This window comes from Anarhichas minor, unplaced genomic scaffold (genome assembly GCF_050575085.1).
Source record: "Anarhichas minor isolate MPS153535 unplaced genomic scaffold, ASM5057508v1 ptg000038l, whole genome shotgun sequence".
Taxonomy (NCBI): Eukaryota; Metazoa; Chordata; class Actinopteri; order Perciformes; family Anarhichadidae; genus Anarhichas; species Anarhichas minor.
The window spans coordinates 304,079-326,686 of record NW_027466484.1 but is presented as its reverse complement, the minus strand read 5'-3'; the positions used below and the strand labels follow the sequence as shown (position 1 = coordinate 326,686).

At 41.6% G+C, this 22,608-nt stretch overlaps 1 protein-coding gene across 3 annotated transcripts; it reads right to left on the bottom strand.

The window, feature by feature from the left end:
• Nucleotides 1–4,782: 4,782 nt before the first annotated feature.
• On the bottom strand, nucleotides 4,783–18,341 carry LOC142967681 (uncharacterized). Of its 3 annotated transcripts, none has more exons than XM_076107144.1 (3): nucleotides 17,907–18,341; nucleotides 14,445–15,053; nucleotides 11,140–13,901 (listed from the first exon to the last, which is right to left on the bottom strand). In XM_076107144.1, the coding sequence occupies exons 1-3, from the start codon at nucleotides 17,998–18,000 to the stop codon at nucleotides 12,097–12,099; spliced, it is 2,508 nt and encodes an 835-aa protein (XP_075963259.1). In that variant the 5' UTR covers nucleotides 18,001–18,341; the 3' UTR covers nucleotides 11,140–12,096. The 3 variants fall into 3 exon arrangements, 2 of the variants coding, with proteins under 2 accessions (XP_075963259.1, XP_075963260.1); XM_076107145.1 differs by having other exon boundaries at nucleotides 14,556–15,053; nucleotides 17,907–18,339; XR_012958943.1 differs by lacking the exons at nucleotides 11,140–13,901; nucleotides 14,445–15,053; nucleotides 17,907–18,341 and adding exons at nucleotides 4,783–5,727; nucleotides 6,255–6,389.
• Between the last annotated feature and the right edge of the window lie 4,267 nt (nucleotides 18,342–22,608).

Sequence of the window (22,608 nt, the reverse complement as noted above, 5' to 3'; positions counted from 1 at the left end):
ATGAAAGAAACAAAAAGCATATAGCTGCTGGTGAGGGTCTGGTTTCCGGGACATGAGACATATGGTTCGACCAGGAACAACCCGAAAAATCTACATTGAGCAGCCGCCCTATGGGCCCACCGCTGGAAGGGATATGTGGAGGGCTGATTGGGTAAAAGGGCTAAAGGGGATTCTTTCCTGTGTGACTTTTCATGTGTACCTTTAGAGCTGCGCTCTGCCTAAATCTTTTATCACAAACTGAGCAGCTGAAAGGTTTCTCTCCTGTGTGGATTTTCATGTGTTCCTGTAAAACCTGTTTATATGCAAAAGACTTATTACAGACTGAGCAGCTGTAAGGTTTCTCTCCTGTGTGGATTTTCACGTGTTCCTGTAAAACCTGTTTATATGCAAAAGACTTATTACAGACTGAGCAGCTGTAAGGTCTCTCTCCTGTGTGGGTTTTGATGTGTTCCTGTAAACCCTGTTTACGTGCAAAAGACTTATTACAGACCGAGCAGCTGTAAGGTTTCTCTCCTGTGTGGGTTTTCATGTGTTCCTGTAAACCCCGTTTACGTGCAAAAGACTTATTACAGACTGAGCAGCTGTAAGGTTTCTCTCCTGTGTGGATTTTCATGTGGTCCTGTAAAACCTGTTTATATGCAAAATACTTATTACAGACTGAGCAGCAGTAAGGTCTTTCTCCTGTGTGGATTCTCGTGTGTTTCTTCAGAATTCCTCTGGAGCCAAATGTTTTCTCACACTCAGAGCATCTAAATAGTTTCTCACCAGCACTACATCTTGAATCACTGACAAGGACTTCATCAGGTTTCACAGAGTTTAAACCTGAATGAGGTTCTCTGGTCTCCTTCCAATCATCAGTGTCAGAAGAGTCTCCAGTCTTGTCATCAGTATCTGGTTCTGGATGTCTATCTGGATCTAAGTTTCTGTCTGGTTCTGGTCCTCCACAGTCCTCTCCATCAGCTTCTGTTTCCATCTGTTCAGTTTGTCTTTGATGAAGCTGTGAGGACTGAGCTTCCTCTTCATCATCTTCACTCTTCACAGGAGTGAATGAGAGCTTGACATCAGCCTCCTCCAGCCCTTGAAGCTGCTCTCCCTCCTGACTGTTCCAGAGTTCGTCCTGTTCCTCTTTGATGTGTGGGGGCTCTGGGTCCTCCTGGTCCTCTTTAATGTGTGGGGGCTCTTGGTCCTCCTGGTCCAGACTGGAGGTCCGCTCCTGCTGCTCAGGGGGAACCTCTTCTTTACCCACCAACAGCTGCTGGACGTCTGCAGGAAAACAGTAAACACACACAGAGACGTTACAAAGAAATATTAGTATTGAGCAAATAGTCTCCTGTACATACATTTTCCTGCCATCATTCCCTCCTACACTCCATCACTCCCTCCAGGAAATACACGACACCTTTAGTTCTTTTCTACTGATGGATTTATTCCTCCTTTTACACCACTGTCCTCAATCCACCGTCTAACTGTATAAATTACATTTAGACATACAAACAATCCGACATTAACATTACATAAACACAGTTTAAACGCAAATATGCACAATGACAGATTTAACATGCGTAACGTACCTCACTGGCTGCACACAACCGAGAGGGAATGAGTCCACTTGAAAACACGATCACTTTAACTCAGGGGTCTCAAACTCCCGCCACGTCATTTTATGTGGCCCGCGAATCCGCCAGCAAAAAAAATAAAAATAAAAGTTTTTTTTTTGTTTTTTTTTAAAGCTAGAGTTGATAATAAAAGTATCCCCATAGTCGAAATGATGAGATAGAAAGTCATAATGATGAGATACTTAAACACACAGTCATAGAAGCAGCTCTTTGGCTGGTTACTGTACACATGACATGGAATGTATTGTGAGTACATTGAAGACTACTTTAAACGTGGCTTTAAAACACATGAAATACTTCATGTGGGATTGTGCAAACGCACCCTTGAAAGGATTTTAAGCTTTGAACAAAGTTATTGTAATAACTTGTTTGATATTTGTCTTTGCTATTTTCTTTAAAAGTTCGATCTTTGATAGAGTAATGCGGGTTTCTTAACCCTAAATTAAAAGGATTTAAGTTATAATAACAGAAATGTGCTTAAATATATTTTTACATTTATATAACTGCATGTACAATATTTTTACACTTGAATAAACAATAATCAAATGCAGAGAGTTATTTATCAATATGTTACGAGTAGTTACATTTACAACCGGCCCTTTGTGGGCGACCATGATGCTGATGTGGCCCGGATGGAAAATGAGTGTAAGACCCCTGCTTTAACTTGTAGCGTAACAACTTTTCGTTTACTTTACCACATTGAATGACTTAAGTGGCTTCACGTATCATCCTGCTGTCACTGTGCCACAGTCAAACACGTCCCAGTACAAACAAAACACGCAACAATAGTTCCCCCCTTTTATACAAAAACAAAACAAAACCCATACTGACACAAACAACAACATATAAACAAGCATACTAAACAATGACATGAATAACCTTTATGGCAGTTAAACACTCCCTGTGCACAGTTACCAAACAGACATGCAGACACAAATTGTGAAGACAACGCACCAGCAGCGATGAGGTCATCAATAGTTTACATGGCATAAAAGTGTGGCACTACCCAACATTGTTAAGAAGTATTCAAAGAACCTGCATCAAGTCCGGCTGAGATGTGATCATGTGGGCAGTTATAGTTGACTAATGTACGTAAACCTGCCACCGTAGAAACAGTGGATAGAACCTTCAGAAGCAGCCACAACGTAACCGTGGACGTGCATCAGAGGTGCGCTTCTGAACCAATAGCACTCCACCTTGGTAGTCAGTCGTAGAGAACATCCACGTAAAGATGATGAAACTGAAATGTGACAATAACAACACAATCTGAACTAATAAACTTTGTCTAGAGACTGCTCTCAGGAACCTATAGGTCAAGGTAGAACCCCCCCCCCCCCCCCCCCTCCTACACACACACACAAAGTTATTGAATATTTTTTCAAATAAAAAAATATCTTCTAAATTATACAAAAGCACATTTTTTGGGGCGACCATGGCGTAGAGAGGGTTGTCTGGTAACCGCAAGGTCGGCTGTTCGATCCTTGGCTGCTACGTGTCCTCTGTCGACACACTGAGCAAAACACAACGCCTAACTGCTCCCCGGGCGCCTGTCATGGGCCCGGGGAGCCACTGCCACTGCTCTCTACATAGTGATGGGTCAAATGCAGAGAACTTGGATGACAGGTTGACAGGTTTTGACCCAGCTTGGCTGTCAGAGGGGAAATACAAGACTGTACAAGACTGACCGTGGTAAGTAAATACATAAATAAATAGACAGTATAGATACAATACATTATTTCAGTTTTCTTTTTGGTATTAGGATATGTCAAATATGTAGACAGCATAAACAGTTGTCTGATAACCCGCAAGGTCGACGGTTCGCTCCTTGTCCTCTGTCGAAGTGTCCCCGAGCAAGACACTGAACCCCTAACGCAGGGGTATTCAATTAAAATTCCAAAAGGTCCAGATTGAGATAATCTCCTCGTGCAAAGGTCCAGATCATTACAATAATATCTAACTTGCGTTATTTAGTGCCATATATATAGTAACAACGTATGTGTGTGGTCAACAACTGTCAAATCAAATAAAGAAAGTACACATATAATATTTTAACAATTATTATTCTCAGTTTTCAAATTTAACTGGATGGATTATAAATAATACATAGAAATACATAAATAAATGTTCTTCTCATTTCAAGTAAAATTAAAGCTGCAAGCAGCATTGATCGGGCCCTCGCAACTTCACGCACGTCGAGGGTACTGGCAGGACTCTGGTTGACGCGGCAATGCATTTCTGTGACCATCATACACAGCGCCTGGAAATTGCAAATACGACACTAGAAATTCATACAAAATTCAAAATGCTGACTTCCGGTTGGGTTTAGAGCATAGACCCCAATACCTTTTTTTATGTCTACATGTGCCTACCAAATTTTGTAAATCTATGTGAAACATACTGTTAGGGCTGCTTCGTCAAAATATTGTAGGGGATGCTATTGAGCCGATTTGTCCCTCTGAACCAATAAAATCATATTATATAACTACATTTTGGGCTTGTAATCTGCGTGCCAAGTTTGCTTATGTTTCGAGCATTTTTAGCCTCTCAAAATTACCTTCGTTTTTCACGGCGAAGACTGCGTCGCCACGGCAACTGGCGACTGCGTTCGACGAAACATCAAAAGCTTCATGAACTGGCATTATGAACTTCTTACATTTGTGTGGAACTAACTTGATGTTGATCTGATTTACCTACTAAGAGAAACAAGCCAAAGTATAAAGACTTTAACTTACTGTTACCAGTAGGTGGCACTATGACTATGATTCAAAATTGGCCTGCAGATGTCTTCAGGACTGGAGTGAAAGACTAGGGACGAAAGACTAATCGAACCAGTAGCTGGTTCCCTTCGAAGTCTCCTTCAGGATAGCTGCCCCTCACAGTTTTCCCCACTGCCTTCACACGTGAATATGGTGTATAGAAAGGGTTGAATCATAATTCTCACGGTGCCTACGTTCCCTGAAGGCAACGTGGTTGAGGACGGTCCTCAGCCTTCTTTGTTATGCTGTCCCTCATGATTACACGCCCCTCTCAGTTGATGCCATGCCCCCCACGTTAGATCAGGGACAAAAGTCTGAACTGAAAAAAACCGATTTGAATCTGAAAATATAAAATCTGAAAGTGAAAAATATAAGACCTCAAATATCAAAACATTAATGAAAGTGAAAAATTAAAATAAATATTTTATTCAAAACAATTCCAGAACTGAATCAAAATTATATTCATCACATCACATGTGATGACGGTGCTGGAGAGGCTGGTCTTGGCCCACCTCCGACCGCAGTTGAAATCATCACTGGACCCTCTGCAATTTGCATACCAGCCTCATGTGGGAGTGAACGACGCCAACATGTACCTGCTGCAACGAGCTCAGTCGCACCTGGATGGAACCGGTGGCTCTGTGAGAATCACTTTCTTTGATTTCTCCAGCGCATTTAACACCATTCAACCAGTGCTACTGAGTGTGAAGCTGCGGGTGGTGGGGGTTCACGCGTCCACTGTCTCCTGGATCACCGACTACCTCACGGGCAGACCACAGTTTGTCCGACTGGGCCGTGTGCTGTCTGATGGGGTGGTCAGTGATACTGGAGCTCCACAGGGAACTGTTCTGTCTCCCTTCCTGTTCACCTTGTACACCACTGACTTCCAATACAACTCGGGGTCATGCCATCTGCAGAAGTTCTCTGATGACTCTGCAGTGGTCGGGTGTATAAGGGACGGACAGGAGGAGGAGTACAGGGCAGTTGTGGGTGACTTTGTGGAGTGGGCCGGTAGAAATCACCCGCTTCTGAACGTGGCCAAGACCAGAGAGATGGTGGTCGACTTCAGGAGGAGGACGACGGCTCCACAACCGCTGAGAGTTCTGGGAGAGGATGTGGAGACCAACATCAACGCTGTGTACAAGAAGAGGATGAGTCGACTCTTTTTCTTGAGGAAACTTTGATCCTTCAACGTGTGCAGCAAGATGTTGGAGATGTTCTATCGGTCTGTTGTGGCCAGTGTACTTTACTTCGCCGTAGTCTGCTGGGGGAGCAGCATTGGAGCCGGAGACACCAACAGACTTAACAAACTGGTTAAGAAGGCCGGCTCCATCATTTGTTGCAAACTGGACAATCTGGAAGAGGTGGTGGAGAGGAGGACACTGAAGAAACTATTATCCATGTTGGATAATCTGGACCACCCTCTCCACCACCTACTGCAGGGACAGCGGAGCACTTTCTCAAACAGACTCATCCAGCTCCGCTGTCTGTCTGTCTATCTATTCAACCCAAAAAAAATTTCATTCAAGTATTTTTATTTTGAATTCATTAATGTATTTTTCAATGTTCAAGACCACAACTTGAACTTTCAAATGATCAAATCTATTGGCCTGGATTTGGCTCCATAGATGATATAATAATGTAATCAACTCTTATGTGACCATGAACATATGAACCACTTTAGAACTCAACGAGCTGCAAAATCCACGTGATGTTATCAAAGAGAACAAACTTGTACTTTAAGTGTAAATATTTTCTGTCATCTAGAAGTTGAGAGAACAGATCAGAAGAAGAAACAGATTCATTGAATCAACAGTCTCACTTCAAACTACATTAAAAGTTATCAGCCGGAGCATGAACAGAAGAAATAAAGAGAACCAACCTGCTCTGTGTAACCGCAGCTGAGGGTTGAAAACAGCGTCCAGTAGTTTCTGTTGTCGCTCGTTCTGCTCTTTTGAACGAGAAAGTTCCTCCTCGTACTCTACTATCGTTCTTTCAAACAGACCAAATATCTCTTCAGCAGCCGCAGTTAGTCGCTGGTTGACTAAACATCTCAGCATTTGGACTTTAGACATCTTCACTAAACTACAGAAACTTCTCCTCCAGACAAACTCCGTTAAACACGGTTTGCTCACTCTGACCTGCGCTGTGTTGTGTTACTAGGTTACGTTCGGGTCCGTCTACTTCCTGCTAGCATGCTAACTTCATTAGCTCCGTAGGACACCAGGAAGCAATCCACCAGCGACAGAAACTTTTCCTCCAGACAAACTCCGTTAAAATCACCGTTTACTCTCATAAAACTCTGACTAGCGCTGTGTTGATAACTCAAGTCCCCGTCGGTCTGTTTCCAGCTAGCATGCTAAGCTAACTTCATTAGCTTTGTAGGCTACCGGGAGATGAGTCTTCGTCTTCTTCTTCTTCTGCTTCTTCTTCTTCTTCTTCTGCTTCTTCTTCTTCTTCTTCTTCTTCTTTCAGTTTAATGGCGGACTACAAACCACAGTTTAAGGTGATTGCCGCCACCTACTGGACCGGAGTGTTTAACATCATGACTTTATGAGAGTTATCATTTAAACACAATAATAACGTTATTTATAAATTAAAGAATATAATAAAAAAGAACACTTTTAAAAAACTTCATAAATAAGTTACATTCTAGATATTAAACCCGTTCCATTCAAAACATTAAATAGATAGATAGATAGATAGATAGTAATAATAATAATAATAATAATGCATTTTATTTGTAACGCACTTTTCATTAAAAAATCTCAGAGTGCCACAGAGCCAGTACATAGTAAAAAACATAGTTAAAACATAGTTAAAACAAACTATAATAAAATAACTAGTAAGCATAAAAAAACAGTGAATGAACAGAAACACAAAAGAAATAACTGACAGTGATTTAGGTCAGAAACGCCTTTCTGAATAAAAAGGTTTTTAGGCCAGTTTTAAAAGAGACCAGTGTCTGTGTTGCCCTTAGGTGTTCAGGGAGACTGTTCCATAGGCGTGGAGCTGCCGAGCCAAAGGCCCGGTCGCCCATGGTGCAGAGCTTGGTGTTGGGGACCCGTAGGAGCGAGCTGTTTGATGATCTGGGGGTGCGGGTGGAGATTTGGGGAGTGATGAGTTATTGTAGGTAGGGAAGTGCGTGTCCATTTATGCATTTATGTGTGAGTAGTAGGACTTTGTAGTCAATCCGGAATGAGACAGGGAGCCAGTGTAGTGAGTGCAGAATGGGTGTTATGTGCTCATACTTCCGGACTCTCATCAGGATCCTGGCAGCGCTGTTTTGGATGTATTGCAGCTTCTGGATGTTCTTGGCAGTGATCCCAGTGAATAGTGAGTTACAGTAGTCCAGTCTTGAGGAGATAAAGGCGTGGACGAGCTTCTCTGCATCTGACAGGGTTAAAGTGGGGCGGAGTTTGGAGATGTTTTTGAGATGATAAAACAAGGTTTTGCAAAGGTGTTTTATATGGTCATAAAAGGTCAGGTATGGGTCAAACCTAACTCCCAGATTAGTGACTGTGGAGGAGAGGGGGATGAGCTGACCGTCGAAGGTGAGATGAGTTATGGAGGATGACTGAACCTGGTGTGGAGTGCCAACAAGGAGGGCTTCGGTTTTGCTACTATTTAACTGGAGAAAGTTGTTGCTCATCCACGCCTTTATCTCCCCAAGACAGGAGGTGAGACATGACATGGCTGCAGAGGGGCTTGGGGCAGCTTTGATGTAGAGCTGTGTATCGTCGGCATAACAGTGGAAAGACATCCTATGTCTGCTGATGACACGACCGAGGGGGAGCATGTAAATAATGAAGAGGATGGGGCCGAGGACCGATAGATAGATACTTCATTAATCCTGCAAGGGGAAATTTGTTCACTACAGCAGCATTATGATACAGGTAAGCAATCATAGTAACAGAGTAAAGAATAAAAAATATTGAGTATAAAAATGCACAATATATACAATAAATTAGAATAATATAAATTAACTAACTAAACAATAGTGCAAAGATTTAACCAAACAGCAGAGTAACGGTGTTATAGTCGTGTGATTGATTTGGCCAGAGGTGATTTAAGAGGGTTGTCTGGCAACCGCAAGGTCAATGGTTCGATCCTCGACTGGGACGTGTCACGTGTCGAAGTGTACCTGAGCAATACACTGAACCCCCGGCTCCCCGGGCGCCTGTCATTGGCAGCCCACTGCTCCCTATATACGGGGATGGGTCAAATGCAGAGACAAATTTCCCCCTTAAAGGGATCAATATAGTATAATAAATTAAAAAAGTAAAAGTCTTGCACAATAGCCCATTACTGAATAATTTGTATCATATTACTAGATTATAATTTTTAATGTATTTGTGTGTTCATCATATTAATGTTGCAGCTGCTGAAGATGGAACACATTTTATTACTTGATATACTGCTTGGTAGTTTAACCTATAATAATACATCATAAAGTATTGGTTTATTAATATGTAGTATTAGTTATTGAATAATCTGCAAAGTAATAATATTTGCCTCTGGGATGTAGATAAAATAAGATAATCCTTTATTAGTCCCGCAGTGGGGAAATTCACAGGATCACAGCAGCAAAGTGGACAGTGCACCCAAGATACAGAGTAAAAAACAAGAGCAACAGTAATATAAATAAGTAAATAAGTAAGAGTATCAACTAAGTAGAAAGTACAAAAGTACAAAATCCACAGTAACTAAGTATAACTAAGAATTAAAAAACTAAAATATTATATATACAGACAGGGTATTTTTATTGCAGTGTGTTTCTATTGCACAGATTATTAGTGTTGTTGGTGTTGTGTGGTCTACTGGGACCACAGCTGGTTGTGCAGCCTGACAGCGGCAGGAAGGAAGGACCTGCGGTACCTCTCCTTCACACACCGGGGGTGAATCAGCCGGTGGCTGAAGGAGCTGCACAGAGCTGCCAGGGCGTCCCGCATTGGGTGGGGAGGTGTTGTTCATCGCCATCATCCTCCTGTCTCCCACCACCTCCACCGTATCCAGTGGACACCCCAGCACACTGCCGGCCTTCTTAATAAGTTTGTTCAGTCTGTTCCTGTCAGCTGTCGAGATGCTGTCGCAGCTCCTCCTTGCTTCCTGATCTAAAGACCCTCTTCTTCTCCTTGAGGAGGGCCTTTATTTCGGGAGTGATCCATGGTTTGCAGTTGGAAAAACACCGTACAGTCCTGGTGGGTACGGTGTTCTCCACACAGAAGTTTATGTAGTCCGTTATGCAGTTAGTGAGACTGTCAATGTCCTCCCCATGGTCATCACTGAATACTTCCCACACAGTAGAGTCAAAACAGTCTTTCAGAGCCTCCTCGGCTTCCTCGGACCATCTTTTTACTGTGCGAGTCACAGCTGGCTGCCTTTGTACAAGAGGTCTGTACACAGGCCAGAGGTGCACCAGGTTGTGGTCAGATCGTCCCAGGGGAGGGAGAGGTGATGAAGTGTATGCCTCCTTGGTGTTGGCATAGAACAGATCCAGTGTTTTATTGTCCCTGGTGTGGCATGTGACGTATTGGGTGAATGTGGGCAGAGTGGAGGATGGAGGGGCATGATTAAAGTCACCAGAGAGAAGGAGGAGTGCACTGGGGCGTTGTGTCAGCAGACTGATTGTCGGCGAGTGGATGACGTCACATATTACATTTTAAATTACATATATTTTGAACTTACTCTGGTCATGCCTACTAAGTCAAAATATTGAGATACTTTTACATTAATATTACTTACAGGATCTTTACTTTTCATCACAGTCGGGGAAATTGGCTTCCATATTCAGCACTCCACCATTTGTATTAAAACCTGTATGTGTGTGTGTGTTGATACAGACTGACCAGGACTCAGTATGTCTGAGAAGAACAACTCCTCAACAGACAGCTCTGGACTTAGTGACAAGGAGTAAGTCATTATTACGTGACTTTATAATTTAAGTATCTGTGTTAGCCGACGTGCTGCTACGATATGTGACCTGTGTAGACTTTAGAAGAGTCATTATTGTTCCTCAGTGCATTTCTGGTTTAAAATCCTGCTTTCTTTTTGCATTTACATTTATTTGTATTCGTCCAAACACACCAACACCATACACAGATACAAAAACGAGGACTGTCCGAATAAAAAACGAATAATAAAAATAAAAATGACTGAGCTGAGTCAGTAAAATCAACGTCCTTTTCTGGAAGATCAAAACGACTATTGGGTGTTAGGACCTTTGCATCTTTATACTAATCTAATAATAATAATTAAAGTGAGGAGTACGGGGAAACTACTTTAAAGAATGGACTTTTCCTGAACCTCTCTGATATGTCTGCTTGGTAGTGTAGCGTGAACGGATCCTGCCCCGGGGAAAGCGGGGTAGGCTTGCGCACCTAACACGGTGGTCACTCCGTCGGCTGTCCAACCTGCGTGGGTTAGGTTCCTTACGGAGGTGTCGGAACAATACTGTCGGCCTTTTATCTCACCCCGTAACTAAATCGTTAGGATTTTTGGAATTATTGTCTTTCTGAGTCTTGTACGGCTACGCCCTAGGCGCTCTCAGTAGGATGTAACCCTAACACCCAGTATGAATAGTTATGGAGAACGTCTGTACTTTACTGCTGCGAACTTCTCACCATTTCTGACCAACACTGCCAAGTCTTCACCCAGGGAACTTACCGTAAGCTCCTCTGGTAGAGTCAGTCGTCACATCTGTATCACACGGTTAACGGACAGGGGAAGAGGGGTAACTTAATCTAAAAAAACAACAGAGTCTTCAGTTTTGATCCAGCCACTTACAAATGGTAAGGCTGTGGTTTTATTAAAGTTTTTCCAAAGCAATCACATATAACAATTTCAATTCAATGAAACAGTCTCAGTGGTACTAAAACTAATGCTAACTATCCTGATTTAATCAGGGATATCTATCTTCTATTAAAGAAGTCTATCCCAGTCTCTAGAGATGGGGAAAAAGCAGAATCTCAGTTTCTCTGCTTCTTTTATGCTACTCTGAGACTAATACCTCCCGTAACCACATGCATCACACATACAGGAGACATCTTGTACCAGAGTTAGCAACAGAATGGAACTGGCTGTAACTTGTTTGGTCCAGTTAGAACCAGAAGCACTATATAAGGCTCAAGTCACTATGTTACATTAAGTGTCTAAGCAGGTTATATGTTTCTATCACTTCTATCATGAAACAAAACATTGTATGTTAAATCATATCTAATACGAAATAAAACAGTTTATATATTGTGATGGTTGTACTTTTATGCTTTCATATTTTTCTACAATCTCTTAACAGTAGTTTGTGTATCCAACGGTTGCTGTGAGTGGATATCTTTTGTTTCATTATTCTCTTTTTATTGAGATGGAAAAGCAAAACATTTGATCATCTCCCATGGATTTTTTTTTTTTTACATAGAAAATAATCAAATAAATAATTATCAATATAAACTAAAATTCAAAGATTTATTTCAAGACATGATGCCTCAAACACACATACATATACTCATCTGTATGCCAATACACTTGTCTCCATATTTACCCTTCAATCAATCATTTAGATTAAACAATGAAGGAAACAAAAAGCATATAGCTGCTGGTGAGGGTCTGGTTTCCGGGACATGAGACATATGGTTCGACCAGGAACAACCCAAAAAATCTACATTGAGCAGCCGCCCTATGGGCCCACCGCTGGAAGGGATATGTGGAGGGCTGATTGGGTAAAAGGGCTAAAGGGGATTCTTTCCTGTGTGACTTTTCATGTGTGTTTTTAGAGCTTTGTTGCGCTTAAATCTTTCAGCACAAACTGAGCAGCAGTAAGGTTTCTCTCCTGTGTGGATTCTCATGTGTTCCTTCAAACCTGCACTCCGTGTAAAATACTTATTACAGACAGAGCAGGTGTGAGGTTGTTCTCCTGTGTGGATTCTCATGTGTTTCTGTAAATGTGAAGAATCGTAAAATGAGTTCTTACAAACCGAGCAGCTGAAAGGTTTTTCTCCCGTGTGGATCATCATGTGTTTCTGAAAATGTCCACGCTGGTTAAAAGATTTCATGCAAACTGAGCAGCTGTAAGGTTTTTGTCCTGCGTGCATTATCATGTGGTTCTTCAAATCTCCATTTCTACAGAAACGTTTCTCACATACTGAGCAGCTGAAAGGTTTCTCTCCTGTGTGGATTCTCATGTGTACCTTTAGAGCTCTGTTGCGCTTAAATCTTTTAGCACAAACTGAGCAGCTGAAAGGTTTCTCTCCTGTGTGGATTCTCATGTGGTCCTTTAAAACCTGTTTATATGCAAAAGACTTATTACAGACTGAGCAGCTGTAAGGTTTTTCTCCTGTGTGGATTCTCATGTGTTCCTGTAAAACCTGTTTGACTGCAAAAGATTTCTCACAAACTGAGCAGCTGTAGGGCTTCTCCCCTGTGTGGATTCTCATGTGTTTCTGTAAATGTGAAGAATCGTTAAAAGAGTTCTTACAAACTGAGCAGCTGTAAGGTTTCTCTCCTGTGTGGATTCTCATGTGTCTCTGTAAAACCTGTTTCTGTGCAAAAGATTTCTTACAAACTGAGCAGCTGTAGGGTTTCTCCCCTGTGTGGACTATCTTGTGTTTCAGTAAATGTCCATGCTGGTTAAAAGATTTCGTGCAAACTGAGCAGCTGTAAGGTTTTTGTCCTGTGTGGATTCTCATGTGGTTCTTCATATCTCCACTTCTACGGAAACATTTCTCACATACTGAGCAGCTGAAAGGTTTCTCTCCTGTGTGGATTCTCATGTGTCTGTTCAGATCTCCACCTCCAGTGAAACCTCGATCACAAACTGAGCAGCTGAAAGGTTTCTCTCCTGTGTGGATTCTCATGTGCATCTGTAAATTTGACCAATAGTTAAAAGATTTATCACAAACTGAGCAGCTGAAACGTTTCTCTCCTGTGTGGATTCTCGTGTGTTTCTTCAGATTTCCACTCTTGCCAAATGTTTTCTCACCAGCGCTACATCTTGAATCACTGACATGGACTTCATCAGGTTTCAAAGAGTTTAACCCTGACTGAGGTTCTCTGGTCTCCTTCCAATCATCACTGTCATAAGAGTCTCCAGTCTTGTCATCAGTATCTGGTTCTGGATGTCTCTCTGGATCGAAGTTCCTGTCTGGTTCTCGTCCTCCACAGTCCTCTCCATCAGCTTCTGTTTCCATCTGTTCAGTTTGTCTTTGATGAAGCTGTGAGGACTGAGCTTCCTCTTCTTCACTCTTCACAGGAGTGAATGAGTACTTGATATCAGCCTCCTCCAGACCTTGAAGCTGCTCTCCCTCCTGACTGATCCAGAGTTCCTCCTGTTCCTCTTTAATGTGTGGGGGCTCTGGGTCCTCCTGTTCCTCTTTAATGTGTGGGGGCTCTGGGTCCTCTTGTTCTTCTTTAATGTGTGGGGGCTCTGGGTCCTCTTGTTCTTCTTTAATGTGTGGGGGCTCTTGGTCCAGACTGTAGCTCCACTCCTGCTGCTCAGGGGGAACCTCTTCTTTAACCACCAACAGCTGCTGGACATCTGCAGGAAAACAGTAAACACACACAGAGACGTTACAAAGAAATATTAGTATTGAGCAAATAGTCTCCTGTATATACACTTTTTTTCCTGCCATCATTCCCTCTTACACTCCCTGTGCAGTTACCAAACAGACATGCCGACACAAATTACATTACATTAGTCATTTAGCAGACGCTTTTATCCAAAGCGACTTACAATTCAGATTCTATCACATTTCTACACCGTAGGCACAGCTACGGGTGCAATTTTGGGGTTAAGTGTCTTGCTCAAGGACACATCGATATGCGACTAGCAAAGCCGCAAGTTGTAGAGACACAACGCACCAGCAGCAATGCGGTCATTGATCAGGTTGTATTCAGTGATTTATATCCAACTGTTTGGTTCCGTTCTGCAGCTGAGACAGTCCAGATTTAAAATATGGAAGAATTAAATAGACGATGTAAGGAACTAGTATTAATTCTGTAAATTAAGGTTAAATGAAATAACCAAGACTGTTGTCAATGTGAGTTGCTTGGTGTTCCTGCTGGTTAGAAGATTTCTTACAAACTGAGCAGCTGTAAGGTTTCTCTCCTGTGTGGATTATCATGCGTTTCTTCAGATTTCCACTCTTGCCAAATGTTTTCTCACGCTCAGAGCATCTAAATAGTTTCTCACCAGCACTACATCTTGAATCACTGACAAGGACTTCATCAGGTTTCACAGAGTTTAAACCTGACTGAGGTTCTCTGGTCTCCTTCCAAGGATCACTGTCATCAGAGTCATAAGAGTCTCCAGTCTTGTCATCAGTATCTGGTTGTCTCTCTGGATCCAAGTTCCTGTCTGGTTCTCGTCCTCCACAGTCCTCTCCATCAGCTTCTGTTTCCATCTGTTCAGTTTGTCTTTGATGGAGCTGTGAGGACTGAGCTTCCTCTTCATCTTCACTCTTCACAGGAGTGAATGAGTACTTGATATCAGCCTCCTCCAGCCCTTGAAGCTGCTCTCCCTCCTGACTGATCCAGAGTTCCTCCTGTTCTTCTTTAATGTGTGGGGGCTCTGGGTCCTCCTGTTCCACTTTCATGTGTGAGGGCTCTGGGTCCTCCTGGTCCAGACTGGAGCTCCACTCCTGCTGCTCAGGGGGAACCTCTTCTTTAACCACCAACAGCTGCTGGACGTCTGCAGGAAAATAGTAAACACACAGAGACGTTACAAAGAAATATTAGTATTGAGCAAATAGTCTCCTGTACATACACTATTTTTCCTGCCATCATTCCCTCTCACACTCCCTGTGCACAGTTACCAAACAGACATGCCGACACAAATTGTAAAGACACAAAGCACCAGCAGCAATGAGGTCATCAATAGTTTACATGGCATAAAAGTGTGGCACTACCCAACATTGTTAAGAAGTATTCAAAGAACCTGCATAAAGTCCAGCTGAGATGTGATCATGTGGGCAGTTATAGTTGACTAATGTACGTAAACCTGCCACCGTAGAAACAGTGGATAGAACCTTCAGAAGCAGCCACAACGTAACCGTGGACGTGCATCATCGGTGCGCTCCGTTTCTGAACCAATAGCACTCCACCTTGGTAGTCAGCCGTAGAGAACATCGATGTAAAGATGATGAAACTGAAATGTAACAACACAATCTGAACTAATAAACATTGTCAAGAGACTGCTCTGAGGAATAGGTTCCTGAGAGCAGCCCCCCCCACACACACACACAGTTATTGAATATTTATAAAAAAAAAAAAAAAAAAAAAAAAAAACCTCTTCTACATTATACAAAAGCACATTTCTCTATAATAACTGTTGTAGTATAACCAGGAGGAAGCCATTGATGTATGAAATCATTTTGGTCATGCTACACTTTGTAACGGTGAAGTCATGGAATATGTATCTCAATAAAAATGAAAGCTGCAATCAGCGATGTACGGGCCCTCGCACCTTCCTGCGCCTCTGGGGTACTGGCGGGACGCCGGCAGGACAGCATGCCCACAAGTTAAACATATTTTTAATGCGTGGACTGCGACGCTGGAAATTATAAAGTGCAAATATTCCACCAGTTCCTGTATCCACTATGTGGTGCTAGAGAACACGCTCAAACATGCATTATGTTGCTCTACATCAAGTATAGACCACATCATGTAAATCGGATTCCGTTTGTCACATAATGCTGTCTTCCTGTTGCCAGTAGGTGGCGCTATGACTTTGAGTGAAAATTGGCTTGTAGACATCCTCAGGCCATGACTGTTATCAAGTATGGCAAGTTTGGGACAGATTTGATTAAGTCCCATGGAGTTACATCAGCTTGTTGTTGAATAGAGACAACACGTACAATGACCGCCACGCCACGCCTACATCATTCCATCAAACATAAAGCTTCAAGTAACTTTTAATTTCAAGTTTTATACTTTGGTGACTCATCACAGTGAATACAGCTCGATAAAATCCACGGAGCTCCTCCGGACACTGTTATGAACCCAGACATGACGTTTAGTTTACTGTGATATCTGGGACTTCCACAACACGTACTAAGCAGAAATATAGGTTATTTTTTCCATGGTTGATAGCGGACAGTTGAACAGCTTTCAGGGCGATAAGCCGCACCCCCTCTCCGGCGCGTCCAGCGCGATTCACGCGATATATGGCAGATTTAGCGTAGCTCCAAACACCAAGACGCTCAGTTAAAATGAAACACATTTCCAGCCATAAAATGTAACACACTGTCAGCCAGGAACACCGTTCATACAAATCCTTTTCCTGGCTGAGTCAGCCATTGAGTGTTAAAAAAACAAAGCTAGGTTTTAAAAAAAAAATTTAAATAAACTAGACCAAGCAAAACCCTAAAAGTTATAATTTCTTCCATATCTTTCAATTTGAACTCCAACTACTCCAACTAAGTTCTGCCAGCTTCCTTAAATTTCACATTAGTCATGCGCTCGCCCACTGACCAATCACGGCACACGTTAATGCAGACGTACTTAGCAGGCTACCTCGGTGCCACTTGCACGTCAAAGAATACGCCCAACATGTGAAACTAAAGATTTGATTGGTTGAAGACTATGACAATCAACAATATCATCCCCATTCACTTAAACTGCAAAGTCTACCTAGAGGACCTCGGGCCTCTCTTACATAGAGAAATAGGGGCTGAATCTGATTGGATAAAAGCTCTCCTTAAAACAAGCTGTGCTGGAAGCAGCGCTGCAGGCTGGAAGCAGAGCAACAGAGGAAGACAGGAGCTGTGCAATGAGAAAATAAGCTAATGGGGAAAACAATTATAATACATGTAGTGTATTTGTGAAAAATTATTAAATTATGAAATAGCTATAACTTTGTGATTCTGTTTAGGCCAGCAGAGAAGGCTTAGCTGGCCCCGACGGCCCACCACTGATATAAAGTCACCAAAATCAGGTAGACCTTCGTGGTAACTACCTGAGAAGTTCAGAACCCAAACACCCCATCATTCCAGTGTAGGTCTACTCTCTATAGAGTGTTGGGGTGCTACATTAATAAAAACGAGTAGCCATACCATTACAACCCGGCATTTGTTTTACTAAACCAATTGCAACTACCAACAGTCATACCTTCAAGGACCTTAATGCATTGTCAAATAAGGCTAAACTGCCGCGGCACCTCTGCCACACAGTGGCAGCTGAGCTTGCAACATGAAGTGCCATTCTGATTCTGAACAATGTATTGACCGTCTTCTTATTAGTACATCACTTTGTTTTACTCACTTCCTCCACATTTAAACTGTGTACAGCCCCACTCGCTGTCCGTCGTGTATTTTAAATGTGAAATGTCCTAAAAACTGTATTTTATAACGTTGGGCTACAGCGACAGTCCATAAAGAGTCTCCAACACTGTTGGCCCATGCTGCTGTAGCTATAAGCTAACATGCTAACGCTACGAGCTAACATGCTAACGCTACAAGCCTCGCCCGCATGGTGAGCATAACATGATACTACTGGTTTTAATTTAGGTTTGCAATATTGTAATTCCAGTAGTCCAAGTACTTACAAAGTGTGTCGTCAGCGTGAAGCCTCACGTTTATTCCGTCAGCTCGTTCACCTCGCTCCTCAAGTCCCGTGCCGAGTTTCCAGAAACAGTTCATGTTTCAAAGTGTTAGAAGATCTCTGAACCTAAATTCCTGTAACTGAGTCTCATTCCAAACTCTTCAAAGGTCAGCCGGAGCATCAACAGTGTTTAAAGACTGAGGGAAGAAATAAAGAGAACCCACGAGCTCTTTGTATCCAGACTTCCGGTTTTCCGTTCTTCTTCATCTGGTTTTACGGAGGTTGGCATCCATCTTATTGGTGCATTACCGCCACCTTCTGCTCCGGAGTGTGGATCAGACAATAGACTCACAATATTTACCCCAAAACAAAACAACCAAATAAAATAATAAAATAATAAAATAATAAAATAATAAAATAATAAAATAATAAAATAATAAAATAATAAAATAATAAAATAATAAAATAATAAAATAATAAAATAATAAAATAATAAAATAATAAAATAATAAAATAATAAAGTCACTTGTACCGTACCCCTGCATTTCAATCATACCCTGTGTTAGAGCCAAATATGGTGTTGTAAATACAACTGTATTTCTCTGTGTGTACATTGGGTGGCGCTGTATTCATGTCCTGGGCTCAGGTATATAGGTCCTGAAATCGCCGTGGTTGTCAGGTGTTTGACCCCAGAAGGGCAAAGGGTTTTGACCGCTATAAGCTAATGTGGTGCATTTACTGTCGGTGGAAGGAATGGGACTTTTTGTACGTTGTTCCACAACAAAGACAATAAACGAGCTATCTATCATTATACAAACGTTTCTGCGATGATGTACTTGATGCAACGCACATCACATGTAATCTAGACGTACAACGAGCGCGTCAACCAGGTCACTCCAGAGGGAAAGACACCTCAGGAGCTTACAGCCACAGGACTGGGCTTCTTTAACACCCTGTAAAAAACCTGTGTTCCTTAAGAATGCTAACAGTACCCTAACCTGTGCTCTCTCACCCATACGCATAGATAGGTAGATAGGTAGATAGGTGGATAGGTGGATAGATGGATAGATAGATTCATGGATGGATATTGTAAATGCATCTATTATACTCTACTTGTATCACAACACAAAGAAGCATCAAAACACATCAAAATATCGTCACCTCACATACTTTATTTGACAATCAATCACCTGAAAAAAAGTTGTCTGACCCTTTTTCAAAATAGTTAATCTTAAATATGGAATATGCATTGTCATCAAAATATAAATTCTTGTTTTAAAATATCAAGCTTCTCTTTAATAGTTGCCTGCGTGTTTGTTGTAGTTGTTTTCCATTGACAGTGAAAACAGAATGAGACACAATGATGGATCAATAATCACCGTTGTCATACAGCAGATTAGTCGGCTTTATGAAGCTCGCTTTGTGCCACATTAAACAATAAAAATAATAATCTTTTCACAATTTAGCAAAACGCTGTGAAAACATTTGAGCTGACTGTTACAACCAGGACTGATAGTTAGAAAATATGGAATATAATATCAATTTAAAGGTTTTCTGCTCCCTGAATCTCTGTTAAAACACAATGGAGCTGAAAATCAATCAAATAAATTTGTAGCAGAAAATCTAATTTTCCTTTTTTTTAAAACCACAAAACTTGACTTCTTTCACTTTGTACCTAACAAAATGAAAACAGTAAAGAAAGATTACTTTAACCCCCAACTATTCAGCATCATAAGCACTGTATAAACATTTAATACATTCTTTATAACACACCATAATGTAGCTTTATGCAGACAAAACGTTTTAAGTATTTAGTAATGTCCAGTATTTGTTATTCAATTATAACTTCTCATATGAAGACATATTTTATACTATTATATCTTTATTTTACTTCATTGTATTTCATTATGTTCATATACCAGTCTTTATGTATGGGTGCCTCCAGCAGGAGTTACATTAATACACACTTAAATCAGCTTACAGCTGCATTATGGTGCGTTATAAACAAATTTATTAAATGTTCACATATTGCTTATAAATGCTAAATTGGGGGACTTTCTTATCAATCGATTGAGATTTGAAAATATCAGTCAATAAAAAAGGTTTCAAGATGAATAATTTCACCAGCAGAGGGCAGCAAAGTGATGCAAAACACAGGACATCAAATCCAGAGAAAGCACCAGTCTTCCCCACAGGCTGTGAACGCACCTCAGAGATCATGATTCACACAGCAGGGAGTGTTGCACAGAATATTTCATAAATCACACTGTAGCATAAAAAGATAACAGAAGCATATCAGCAAGCCAAGGTGCATCACAAAAGTAGCCTGCAGTCTGTAAATCCCTGAATACGCTCACGGTTCACATGAGTGATAATAAAAAATAAAAATAAAAATTGAATAACACAACATCAACAGCCTGCTTCAAGTCTCTCACACTTTGCACGTAAAAGTAAAATGGCAGTGATGCTGCGACAGTTTGACATCGACATCAGAGACCCTGTTGATCCTGCAGAATCAGGGTGTTTTTTAAATTCTCAAATCCACCGCAAGGCGTCGAGAGGAGGTGACATCCTGGCAAAACCAACAAAACAAATCCCACAAGTACCTCAAAGGTTGTTTTTTTGTGAGGGAAAATGTCAGCAGCTTTCCTTTCTGGTGATTTTTTTGAACAAACAGAAGGTGACCACACGTTGTAACATGAACCCACGTTGCATTTCCCAGCTTTGAAAAGAGGCAGTAAAGGTTCTGGAGTGTCAGCCGTTGTCGTCCAGGTTGTACAGAAGGACCCGGTGGTTGGGCGTGAGGCCGGGGCAGGTACCCAGGCTGTACAGGCAGCCGGCGGACGGGTAACAGGGCACCAGCCGGTAATGTTGCAGCTCCTCTAGGCCGAACGCCGGAGAGCAGCAGTCCATCACCAGCACCTTCACCCTCTTCCTGTCTGGGTACAGAAGCTCCTCCTCCTCCTCTTCTTCTTCCTCCTCTTCTTCTTCTACTTCTTCCTCCTCCTCCTCCTCTTCGGCCTCCAGCTCCTCTTCCTCATGGTGGATCTTCCTCAGCAGGTTGTTGATGAGGACGGAGCGCCGCAGGTAGGCCTCGGGGTCCTCCAGGAACCTCAGCTTCTCCAGGGACAGCTTCAGGATGCAGCTCCGGTCCTCCTGCAGTATCAGGTGCTGCAGACGACAAACAGGAACATCACTTTGACTTTTTTAGCATTGTTATCACGAGTGGTTTAGAAGGAGGACATCAGGGAGGACAACATTTGTAGCTTATCCTGCAGAATAAAGTCTCAGCAGCTAAAACATTGATGTGATTCACATAATTGTTCTTGTTAAGACATCAGCAGATAATCAGAAAAAGCAGACATAAGAATTTAACAAATTTTATAAAAACAACCAACGTTTTAGGATGTAAATTATGTTTATCTCAACAGGAAACAACTAAAAGGAGACATGGCACGCACACACACACACACACACACACACACACACACCCTTAAACATGATGAAGGCCTTATAGCTGAGAATAAAAACAAGAAGTTTTGCCTTTCAGTTTTTTGAAATCCAACAAAGCAAGTTCCTTCTCAACTCGCCTTCTCAATGCAGGTTCATTTTTCAGCTTTTCTGGACATTATCAGAGTCAAAATTGACATTCACATCATTAACAAAGAAATGCACTGTGTATAATAACTTCAAATATTTGAGTTAATTAAGAAGATTTAGTCTGTTTTTGCTTCACTTTTCTAGTTTGTTTGTAGTTAGAGGGTCCCAGGAAATATTTGCAGACCAGTTACCTCAATAAGCTTCTTTTTTTTCTTTCTAGAAACCCTTCATAGTTTCGCCTTCTTTTTTTTGCGGTTTATTTCCAGAGATGTTCTTTCTTTTTATCAGACATAACAATGACATAAACTATCATCTCAAGGTACAAATGTGTAGTTTCACCCTCTGTTGAGACTTTCTCTCGTGTCTCATTAAGTTTTCATGCATTTAGAAGGAGAATTTTAGAGGAAAACACTTAGATTTGGATCTGCATAGAAGAGGAGAACGTGCGTTAAAGAGTGTGATTGAGTCTTTTGTGTGCAGCGATTTAAAAGCCGAAGGACAAACATGTAAAGAGTGAAATTAATGTAATGAGAAACGAGCACCGCTGGAGGAGATGGTGAAGAAAAAATGACAACACACGGAAATATGTTAAGAAATCTATGCAACGCAAAGACCAAGAAACACTTGAGGGTCAGGGTTTCTCAACACGGAGCAAATCAAATTATACGAAGATCAACTTGAATGTTGAAAAGAAAGACGAGAAGAGGTTCATACTTTTTGAAAATATCCATGTAGGCCTCCGTGTAAATCCTCCTCCTCCGCATATTTCCTCTTGAAGTAAGCAACTTTCGACGTTGTTGAATGGTTTGGTCTCTCTCACAGGGAAGGGGCTGCTGGAGGGAACAAAACTAAACATTAGACTACATGAATGCAACAGAGGGAATGCTGGGAAACTGCATTCTATTATTGAATAGTTGAGTTTCAAAACATTGACAGTGAGCTTGGAGAAAATTTCAGGGCACGAACAAAATCAAAGAGTATCATTCAGGTTTTACTTTCAGTTTTCTGGTACATTCAAAGCTTCATCAGTACTTAATGTTTTATATATAAAGTCCATTTCACTTTCAATCAACTGAGACGCAATAAGCAAAATGATCCATGTGTTG